The sequence below is a fragment of the Ips typographus genome, linkage group LG1, assembly GCF_016097725.1.
Source record: "Ips typographus isolate SLU linkage group LG1, UJ_Ityp_2.0, whole genome shotgun sequence".
Lineage (NCBI taxonomy): Eukaryota > Metazoa > Arthropoda > Insecta > Coleoptera > Curculionidae > Ips > Ips typographus.
Window position 1 is genome coordinate 11479800 of NC_138422.1, and position 11096 is coordinate 11490895.

Consider the following 11096-nt stretch of genomic DNA (forward strand, 5'->3'; position numbering starts at 1 on the left):
GCGCATTTGGCAACCATGCTGATTGGTCAAAAAATCGTGACAACTGACAGCAAACGTCAATTATTGTTTTGTTTTGTAATTTTTCTAGTTACTAGTCAGTGTGACATTTCTGTGGAGTGTGGTGCTTGAAGTTGTAGGATTTTCTTTCAGTGAATCGAATAAGTTTCGGTGTTTTCCATCGTTAAAACCAAAAATTCTTTGCATACGTATTGCTTTTTGTAAGTATTTTTTTAATTTGAATATAATAAGATAGCACCACCAAAAGTACTTATTATATCAGATAGCTGTTATTTGATATGGGTTTGGTTGTGGATTAATGGAGGGGAGTCAGTAGGTACAAAATTACATGAGTATTAATGAATTATTTTCCACACTTTCAGCGTTTTTTAAGTAGACCAGCTGCATTACACTCATTTTGATTATAAAAATTAAAGTACCTACTCATTATTGTAGCCTGTAAAAGATTAAGCCAGTATCAGGTCAGTGTAAGGTTTGTTTAAATATTCAATTGGTAAATATCCATTTGTTAGGTGGTCCAATTATCTTTTGTAGGTATAATTTCAAATTTGACTATTTACCCTTCTCTGATTGTTCAAGGTTAAGGAAATAAAAATGTTTATCATATATGATTTCTGGAAGTAATAACAATTGGCAGATTTTGTTGGTGTGATAAGGTGTATGAACTAGTTTTCAATATTGGTTATTATATGGTTTTGTTTACAGTTAACTACCTACAATTGTATCTGTTTATTAAATTAGAATAAATGGACTGTGTCTTTCTAAAAACAAACAACAAATCAGATTCTATCAGAGATTTATGGATTAAGCCATTGTATGAATTAAGATAGAAATTATGGGTGTCTACCTAAAAGAGATATTACACTTTATTTGGTACTACAAATTAATATGAAACCACCTATTGCATTTTTCAAAGAGCAATCATGGAATTAGTATACATAAAACTGACTGAAATGACAATATTGTTATTCTCACATTTGATTGATAATTACTACTTTTTCCCTGAGTTGAATGAGTATAAAAATTTGTTGAATCTTCTAAATGTATCTTACAGATACATTTTTGAAGAAAAAAGAAGCATGAATTTTTAGGAATAACATAAGAAGGTATAATAAAACATGCAAAAATTGATTGAGAAAATAGTTTAATTTTTGACTAAACACTGTAATAGCTTATGAATTTGTGTTTAAGCCCAAAAAGTGGGCTTTATGAAAAATAGTAGCTCATGTTTTCTTTATATCTTAGTAATGGGAGCTTTTCCTTAACCAGATAATGTAGACATAGGTTGGGTTATATCATTTTACCTCTTTACTAATATACCAGCTATTAAAAATCTATTTAGATAGTGCACAATTGGTTAATAGAGCAATAAAAACTAAAAATAGGTTCAGAGATCAGGCTTAGAAATCAAGTGGTTGGAAAGTTACAAGACTACTCAAACTAATTGAACAGAAGCAACAAATTACTGTTCCATTATAATTTTCAGGGTTAAAGTATTAGTAAGAAATAACTGTAGGTAAATCATAAAACAATGAAAATGCAACTGAAAGGATGCTTACTAAAGAAATTGCTGAATAGTGAGTGTCCATAATTTATTTGCTTATGAATAATAGGTTTCTTTGCATCTAAAAATATTGCCAATACTTGGTATGCTATTGTTTTCACCAACAAATTAGAAATCATTCAATTGATTGTTTTAATGTTAATACATAAAGTAGGACCGAAAGTAGGACATATTTGTCACTATAATATTGTGTTTTTATTATTGCAAAAAATATATTTAATGACAATTGCAGTCCTTAATATGCAGCAAGTATTTCACTGATTTCTAACCATCAAAATGTGGGAAAAACGAGAAATTAGCATGTAACACAGGAAGCCACTATCAGTAACTGTTTCAAATCGTTTTTTGATATGAGGGCAATACCAGTGACTTGTATGTGTTAAATAATAATTAATAGACTAAAATTTTTATGGTTTTTCTTAGAGGGATATTAAATTTTTTGTTGATGGTGGGAATTTTGAATACTTTAAGAAATTTTTGATTCAGATTAAAACACTGTTGGGCAAGTTTGTGTCAATTAGAAGTACCAGAACTTGGTTTTGTTTTGTTTACTTTAACAAAAACTTTACATCAAAAATAAAAATTGCATCAAATCCAAAATCTACCAATGCGTAATGAACTTAAATTACCTATGAAGCGTAATTCCGCAAATTGATTTCTAGAAGCTTGTGACACAATGTGATTGTCTTATATAATTACTTTTCAAAATTGTTAGGTTGTGCCTGGTCTAATGGAGCATAGATAACCTTTATGTTGTAATTTAGCAAATCTCATCACATTTTTGCTTCTTTAGTGGTAAAAAAAAAAAGTTTTAATAAATTTTGTGTGTCCAGCTCTCAATTCTGATAAGAATGAACTTCTCCCTATATGTTGTTGGAATCTTCTCTTTGCGCTTTAGTAACTTTTGTATTTTGTTTGATGTACCTAAGTAGTTTCCTGTAAACAGCATCTTTCCTGAGAATTTGAAGTAAATCCTATTAACTATCCTTTTAACAAATTTTTTCCTCGAATCTAGGGCATATTCTTTTCTCAGTTCTTTAGCTAAAAGATCGCTTTGATAAAAAACGTATATGTATTTAAAGTTATCCATTACGAAGTGATTTTTGGCGTCGTCTTGTATGTGCTTGTTTGTTATAAGCATGACAATCAGTTGTTTTGACATTTTTAAAACCTAACAAAACAGCCAATTTGATAAATTAGTGTAGAGTTTTTGTGGTCAACTACTGCATTTATACTGTCACACTGTTCAATAAACTTTTTCTAATGTGTCTGACAGTTGTTTAAGTATTAACAAAACAAGCTGTCAGGCAAAATATAGATTTAATTAACGTACAAGATCAATGAGCATTTAAATTTTTTTTAACCTCTGCTGCATGTACTATGACAAGTTGACATTATTTTAACCTGAGTGACACTTCAATGTACCTAGACAAACTGTGTTTAAATTATTCATTAATTCAAAGATATTTTACAGTTCCAATTTTAACTAAACTTATAATTTCAGAATGTTCAACATGCGCCTTAAATTAGGCACAACGGGGAAACACGAATGGCGGGCATGTTTTTGCCTCCACGTGCGAACGGCTACCATCGCATTTGGAGTATACCATTTGGTGAGTTTACCACTCAAACACCATGGCGGGCAAAGGTTTTTATTTATTTTTTTTTAATAGCTCTTGCACGTTCTGGCTTTGATCGTCGTATCCTTAGTGATGCGCAACCAAAGCTATCTTAACGAAATAGCCATGAACCAGAAAAGAGAATTGGAGGCCAGGAGTGACTTTTTGCCCACGCCTTTGAGTAAAGTCAAGGACGAGGACGATCCTTATTATTTGCCTACCACGCAAGATGGAAAACCTGCATTACCATGTAAGTATATGTTTGTTTTACACCCTATGACCGGAAAGTGTACAAAAACTGCAAACATTGATATGATATTTTGATTCCTTGTTTGTAATTTTTTCTTGTTAAGTGTTTTGTGTTGATTTAAATTTGATTGAATGAAATTTGAATAAATCTTTACTTTTTTATACAATTCCTACATATTGAAACAACACAGTTTTCGAATGTACTAATATTTACACAATAAAGTTATTTTTCATATTTTAGCTGATGTGGATATGGGAGCAATCATAACCATTTGCACTCTGTCCATTACCTTGCTAATGGTGTACGGAGCGATTAGAGGCAAACCGAAACACATTTTACCGTTTTTCTTCTTGCAGCTCTTTGATTTTGCTATTACCACGTAAGTCATTTCGTTTAGTAGAAAAATTTGTTGTGAAAAGTGTGAAACAGGTGGTTGTAATTATTGGTAAAGAAGGTTTCTTCCTTGTAGCGAACTTTTTGTTCTCATAATTTATAATTTAACTCTTTAATGTCCTTTTTTCTCATTATTGACAACCGCCGAAATGAATTTGTTGTACTTATGCTCTACTGAATTACAGTTTGACCGCCACCGGTTACTTTTGTTATCTTCGGTCGGTTCATCGACTTGTCGCTGAACACTGGCACGAAATGCCATTTCGCCAGGAACTGCTATCATTGAGTCCCCAGAATTTATCTCTGCTTGTTTTGCTGTCGTTTTTGACTTCTATGATCTGGAAGGTAAACTTTTTAAGCTATAATTAGTTTGTTCATATTCAAGAAAAATGCACATAAGCAGTAGGTGCGGATTGAAACCTACAACTTGAGAAAATATGTGCTAAAAATATCGGGACAGCAAGAAACTCAAAATTCTTCAGAACTGCGGCATGATGTTAAGTTTTGGCCGATCGACACATGCCATTTATAAAGTTTTTTCCATCTTGGTCTAACTCATTGATTTTTAATGGTTTTCTCTTACCCCAGTAAAGTTAGATGACCAAAAGAAAACTTATCTGATTAACTGCTAAAATGGGACTTAACTCATGCAATAGCAGTGAGCGCCACTATCTAATTGTATTGGCCTGCTTTTTTAACTGGCTTTTTTGTTTTTGTGAAAACTTAATTGTTTTTACTGTTTAAGAAATAACACACACTGTATTGGTGTTAATTATCATTGTTAATAAAACTATACTATTATTGGCAATTGTTAAGAGCAACAAACAAAAAAACAAACCTGGCAATAGTGCTTGTTAGTTCCATCACAACAACGTCATTCTAATTTAGTTTGATTTTCTGTATACTACATGACATTGTAAAGTTCCAGTAATATCACGTTAGAGATTTTGGAAAACTTTTTGCAGGCTTACTGGATTGGAGTAGTGTGGCGTTGCTACAAATATCTAACACTGAAAAAACAAGCCACCAACAACACCATCCATTACATTTTACCTAATGACGCGATGGACCGGAGCGAGCCTGACTACGCCGCCATATTCAGAGACAACGAGGCCGCTTTGATCGGTCCAATGAAGCAAACGGCTCCACCTTCGTACCAAGACGTGATGGACGATCAACCGCCACCATATCCGGCCGCTACCGCCTCAACCACTACCACTACCATTGTTCAGGAGTTGCCGGTACGCAGGTTTTTGTTCACCTACGCCCCTGGTAATTCCGATCAGATTCAAGTGCAACCGGAGGAAGGGACCAGCGCTGAAGAACCGCTTACTGCCGGGTAAGTCTGCGTAGTAATTCTTAAATGCAGTTTTGTAGGTTACAGTTTAAAATAATTAATCGGGTAGGTAGACTTCAAAATCTTTATAGAAAGGAAGTAAAAGAGTTAACTATTCGTTTCTCGAGTACTCGTTATTCGTCCGGATAATAAACACTGACGAAACAATACGTCTAAAGGCTTCTCTCTGTTATACTGAGAGAAAAATAATTGTTGTGGTTGCGTTGTAGTTGATTATTGACGTTAAGTGACGTAAGTATTAAAATGTTCCTTAACGTCAGAACTGACAAAGTTGGCTTTATGAAGCTGTAAACATAACAAACACATTATAGGCATTTCATACTTTCAGGTCACTGGTGAGTAAGTTTTGACAGTTATGACCACTCTCATGTGATGGCAGAAAAGTATAAGTGTTCCTTAACACCAGAAAACTGTATAATATAGCTAAACGTTACTGATTTATTTGTATCTCTTAAAATCAAAAAATATGATGTTTACTGATTTTTTTGCTAAAGGATGCATTTTTTGAAGGTAATAATAACAAGCTATGAAACTAAAATCAAGAGCGGCGTTTTCGTAAGAATGACAGTGCGCTGATCGTACAAAATTCAGAAGAGTGCAGAATGTAGTTAGTTAGTTAGTTAGTTGTGTACCGTGAGTGGGCATATTCTGCCCTCCACCGCGACCGCAGGTCTATTATGCCTCACACATAAGTTAGAGCTCATCTAGAATAGCCGACTCCCTGAGGAACCGAATAACTGCTCTGGATGAGAGGTTGTCCAGGTCTCCAGGGGCCTAATTCTTGAAAGCAGAGAACGGAACTCTCAAGACAAGTGTTGATACAATGTGACAGAAGAAGCTGACAATGGTGGGTTCCTGTCACATTCTACAAGTTTTTCTCTTGACAATTCCACTCATGTACAAAAAATGCCATATATACGTCATCAAAACACGGTTTGCTATCGGCTAATAAGGAAGGAAGAGAGTTTGCTAGCGGATAAAAAAATCGGATAAATTTTGCTGTTGATTTCATCGTTTCCACGGATTTTCACTACACTTCTATTGTTGCAATGTCTCACCTTGAGATTTTTGCTGGCACTGTCAATTTTGATGTTTGTTCGTTTTGTTTTGGTTATGGCTCGCTTCGGATAGAGTTCTACTGCAGAAAATCAAAAGAACCAAAAACATTTATTTCTGTCAATACAAGGAAATCGCAGTCTTATTATATTATTGATTATATTCATGGAATTGTCTTATCAAATACCATTCGAGCTCAGATTTTGAACAGGATAATTTTTCCGCTTGTCTTCTCATACTTTCTTTATGGTACAAAACTCGACCTGTTTGGCAAAATCACTCGAGCTGCGCTCTCGTGATTTAGTTACAACAGGTCTCGTGCTGTTACACCAAAAAGAAAGTGTTCTAAGACAAGCACAAAAATTATCCGGCTAAATCTGAGCTCTTGTGGTATTGCCCCCGACAATTCCACTCATGTACAAAAAATGCCATATATACGTCATCAAAACACGGTTTGCTATCGGCTAATAAGGAAGGAAGAGAGTTTGCTAGCGGATAAAAAAATCGGATAAATTTTGCTGTTGATTTCATCGTTTCCACGGATTTTCACTACACTTCTATTGTTGCAATGTCTCACCTTGAGATTTTTGCTGGCACTGTCAATTTTGATGTTTGTTCGTTTTGTTTTGGTTATGGCTCGCTTCGGATAGAGTTCTACTGCAGAAAATCAAAAGAACCAAAAACATTTATTTCTGTCAATACAAGGAAATCGCAGTCTTATTATATTATTGATTATATTCATGGAATTGTCTTATCAAATACCATTCGAGCTCAGATTTTGAACAGGATAATTTTTCCGCTTGTCTTCTCATACTTTCTTTATGGTACAAAACTCGACCTGTTTGGCAAAATCACTCGAGCTGCGCTCTCGTGATTTAGTTACAACAGGTCTCGTGCTGTTACACCAAAAAGAAAGTGTTCTAAGACAAGCACAAAAATTATCCGGCTAAATCTGAGCTCTTGTGGTATTGCCCCCGACAATTCCACTCATGTACAAAAAATGCAATATATACGTCATCAAAACACGGTTTGCTATCGGCTAATAAGGAAGGAAGAGAGTTTGCTAGCGGATAAAAAAATCGGATAAATTTTGCTGTTGATTTCATCGTTTCCACGGATTTTCACTACACTTCTATTGTTGCAATGTCTCACCTTGAGATTTTTGCTGGCACTGTCAATTTTGATGTTTGTTCGTTTTGTTTTGGTTATGGCTCGCTTCGGATAGAGTTCTACTGCAGAAAATCAAAAGAACCAAAAACATTTATTTCTGTCAATACAAGGAAATCGCAGTCTTATTATATTATTGATTATATTCATGGAATTGTCTTATCAAATACCATTCGAGCTCAGATTTTGAACAGGATAATTTTTCCGCTTGTCTTCTCATACTTTCTTTATGGTACAAAACTCGACCTGTCCGGCAAAATCACTCGAGCTACCCTCTCGTGATTTAGTTACAACAGGTCTTGTGCAGTTACACCAAAAAGAGTGTTCTAAGACAAGCACAAAAATTATCCGGCTAAATCTGAGCTCTTATGGTATTGCCCCCGATAATTCCCTTCCCTCGTGTCAAGAATACGCACCCTGGGCGTACATCCGCCCGTTCAAATACAGCGCCGTCACTGCCCTCAGGTGTGGTCTGCTGAGATGCAGGAGATTGCTTAGAGGGCCCCCTAATGAACCTCCTGGAGTGAGCCAACCCTGTAGTTCTCAAGTTCTCAGTGCAGAATGTAACAGAAACCTGCTATTGTCTGCTTCTTCTGCCCTGCTCCCTGATTTTAAGAATTAGGGCCCAGATCGAGAGGGGTGAGGGGTGTTCTGCTGTCAGAAGCACAATAATCCCCAAAGGCACACCTTTCTCTAACTTTTAAATTTTTGCCCATTTTAATAATTTAAGACAAACGTCAACGCAACAAAAATAAAAACTGTAATATTACAAATGTACAGTTGTGTTCATAAAAAAGTAGAACACTCTTTGTACACTGTAAATGTAAACCGGCCTATGGTGCAACAATTTTCAAAATAAAGTTGTACAAGCCTAATTTTTTGTGGCATTTGGCTTCTTATAGCCAAATCAGTTTTAAAGGGATTAGGATTACTGACAATATTAGCAAGACATCAAAAGACAAATTTATGTTCCACAGACTGATGAACACAACTTTGTATAACCTTAACAAAAAAATAAAACTATTTGGTTATTCTAGTGCTGAAACTAACTTGGACACAAATAACGATCCGCCAGAGTATGAACCGGAAGATCCTGCTTTGGCCTCTAGTTCCACAAAACTGCAATCACCAAAAAATGAACCCAAGAAATTAGACGCGGAAGCCGCTCCTGATGCCGCCACCCCCGTTTGGAAATATTTGAACACCGACAACGACTACTGCTACGTTGATATGCTAAAATCGGACCAGGACAAGGTTGAAAAAGCCAAAGATGACGTTTAAAAATGCTGATTAATTTAGATCTGGCTGGCTAATTAAACGCCTTCCTAGAGGCTTTATTTGCTATATCTATGGCTACTTTTTGGAGGATTTGAGTCACTCTGGGATGCATATATTTTAATCCTTAAACTCTGAAGTTAATTCAATATTACAGTAACACAGTCCAACATTGCCAGACGTTACTTTTGATGTGATTATGATGGAAAATTCTAAAATCAAAACGTATTAGCGTACACTAGAGCCTAGTATAATGACGTTCTTCTAAATGTTTTTAGTGTAATTTAGGCTAAATGCAACGAGTTTTAAGGTAAGGTAGATAGATACATTCTCTGATAAAAGTACTATAATAATAACGTAGTTGTTGTTTTAATTCCGTCTATTTGGCATATTTTATGTTGTTTTAGTAAGTTGTACTATATTATAATGGCTATAATTTTTAATAATAAACTGATTGTCCACTGGCGCGTTTTTTTTTCTTGGCTTCTTGAAATAGACAAAAAAGTAATAATAACTTCCTTTAATATAAAAAAAGGTAAACATTGCTTAAGAAAATATTCTACTTTTTAACAACTTGAATGACGTCTTCATCCGCCATTATGTGGGACAATCCAACCCGTTGAGGCGAGTACTTGGTGCTGGTACCCCATACCAGAGCATATTTAAATTGAGCTGCTAAAGTCCTGAAAATAAATTCATAAATGACAAATGTTACATTAACGTAAATAATAATTGAAAGATAAATCAACTTCAATTATAATTTTATTACAGCACTTACCTATGAATAGCATGACAAACATGCTCAACTGACACTCCTCTCCTCAAAATCAAACTGTCAGTAAAGTCTGGTGGTTGACCAGGTTTTTTAGTGTAAACTCGAATCAAACTCAAATACTCCCACAGTATTTCTAATAAATAGTCTAAATTTAACTTCATGTTACAACTGAAATATGAATTAATTCATGTATTATGGTTATGAGTGAATGGGAACAGTTAATACCTGACAACAACACTATTTGGCTGTCTTGCAATCCTATTAACTTCCTCAATTGAAATTTGATCAATTTTATTATACACATAAAGACAAGGGAGGTAGACTCTGTTAGCACATATAACATCAATCAGCTCATCAGCATTACAATCATCACGGAACAACACTTCAGCATTAAATATCTTATACTCATGCAAAATCATTTGCACTAATTTCTCATCCACTTTAGTCAGTGGACATGTGGAGTTAAACGAAAGTCCTCCACCTTTTTTAACCTAAAAAAAAAAACTTAACTTCCTGCTTGTAAGGTACCTAAGCAACTAACTTTAAAATAAATGTTAGGTTTTCTTTTGTTCAACCTAATACCAACACTCTCCAATTCCTTTTCTAATAAGTCCCTGTGTACATCTTTTTTTGTGGCATCTAACATCATAAGAACAAGGTCAGCAGTGCGAGCAACTGCTATAACTTGTCGCCCCCTTCCTTTGCCCTGAGCAGCACCTTCAATGATTCCAGGCAAATCAAGCAACTGGATATTAGCCCCATTATAATCAATGACTCCAGGTATGCAAGTTAAGGTGGTAAATTCATAAGAGGCTGCTTCACTTTCAGTTTTGGTGAGAGTGGATAACAGGGTGGACTTTCCCACTGAGGGGAACCCAATCAGGGCTACTCTAGCATCTCCACTTTTTAGTACATCAAAACCTTCACCCTTTTCAGATTTCTTTGATGGTTCAAGCAGCTGGGATCTGTACTTTGCTAATTTGGCTTTTAGAAGGCCCAAATGGTATTCGGTAGCTGGAAAAATATAACAAAATGTGATCGCTAGAAGTCATGGCCAGGACTGAGGTGGTAGGTTACCTTTGTTTTTTTGGGTGCGGGATATTTCCCGTTCAATCTCCGAAATTTTCTCCAAAATACCCATTTTTGGTAAGTGTTCTTCCGCGTGAGCCGCAGTTTTATATTAACTTAATGCTACAAGAGAGGAAAAACGAAAATAACTAGAATTAGGAGAATGAAAATAATGAATGAAAAACACGGTGCACGACACCGGGACAACGGAGACAAACGTTGACATGAGACGTGAGACGTTGCTTGTTATGTCATTAGTCCGTGAATTGACAGTATTGACACTGAGCGATTGACTATTGACAGTCCAGTTTGAAATATTATGGGATGTTGTCAGTTCAGTTTGGTTCAACAAGTATACTGGAATTTGGAATATTGAATTGAATTTTTTACTAAATCATTTAATAAAATTATTTCAAATTTCTTTGCTACTTGCACCTAAAATCAACACATATATAATTTAAAAAATACATTAATAATAAAATCTAGCATTTTTCAAAATTCGAAACTTAAAACAATCACAAAAAATTCGGAAAAAAGTTGTCCTAGCGGCAACA

The 11096-nt window shown here is 34.9% G+C and overlaps 2 protein-coding genes across 3 annotated transcripts; one reads left to right on the top strand and one right to left on the bottom strand.

The window, feature by feature from the left end:
* The first annotated feature begins 59 nt into the window (after positions 1–59).
* LOC145734411 (lysosomal-associated transmembrane protein 4B) lies at positions 60–9164 on the top strand. 2 transcript variants are annotated; one of them, XM_081987734.1, is made up of 7 exons: positions 60–218; positions 3087–3195; positions 3256–3451; positions 3692–3830; positions 4030–4189; positions 4810–5183; positions 8462–9164. In XM_081987734.1, the coding sequence occupies exons 2-7, from the start codon at positions 3088–3090 to the stop codon at positions 8703–8705; spliced, it is 1221 nt and encodes a 406-aa protein (XP_081843860.1). In that variant the 5' UTR covers positions 60–218; position 3087; the 3' UTR covers positions 8706–9164. The 2 variants fall into 2 exon arrangements, with proteins under 2 accessions (XP_081843860.1, XP_081843870.1); XM_081987744.1 differs by lacking the exon at positions 60–218 and adding an exon at positions 461–479.
* A 40-nt stretch (positions 9165–9204) lies between these two features.
* LOC145734422 (developmentally-regulated GTP-binding protein 2) lies at positions 9205–10773 on the bottom strand. The gene is made up of 5 exons (XM_081987772.1): positions 10552–10773; positions 10016–10488; positions 9700–9965; positions 9478–9642; positions 9205–9382 (listed from the first exon to the last, which is right to left on the bottom strand). Exons 1-5 carry the CDS (start codon positions 10613–10615, stop codon positions 9259–9261), a joined length of 1092 nt encoding a protein of 363 aa, XP_081843898.1. The 5' UTR covers positions 10616–10773; the 3' UTR covers positions 9205–9258.
* Between the last annotated feature and the right edge of the window lie 323 nt (positions 10774–11096).

What these genes read in the sequence shown, in the direction of transcription:
- LOC145734411 (XM_081987734.1), top strand. Translation starts at nt 3,088, where the DNA reads ATGTTCAACATGCGCCTTAAATTAGGCACAACGGGGAAACACGAATGG. An exon ending in CATTTGGAGTATACCATTTG is followed by an intron (nt 3,196 to 3,255) that starts GTGAGTTTACCA and finishes TTTTTTTAATAG; the next exon opens with CTCTTGCACGTTCTGGCTTT. An exon ending in GAAGAACCGCTTACTGCCGG is followed by an intron (nt 5,184 to 8,461) that starts GTAAGTCTGCGT and finishes TGGTTATTCTAG; the next exon opens with TGCTGAAACTAACTTGGACA.
- LOC145734422 (XM_081987772.1), bottom strand. Translation starts at nt 10,615, where the DNA reads ATGGGTATTTTGGAGAAAATTTCGGAGATTGAACGGGAAATATCCCGC. An exon ending in AACCTAACATTTATTTTAAA is followed by an intron (nt 9,966 to 10,015) that starts GTTAGTTGCTTA and finishes TTTTTTTTTTAG; the next exon opens with GTTAAAAAAGGTGGAGGACT. An exon ending in GTTTGTCATGCTATTCATAG is followed by an intron (nt 9,383 to 9,477) that starts GTAAGTGCTGTA and finishes ATTTATTTTCAG; the next exon opens with GACTTTAGCAGCTCAATTTA.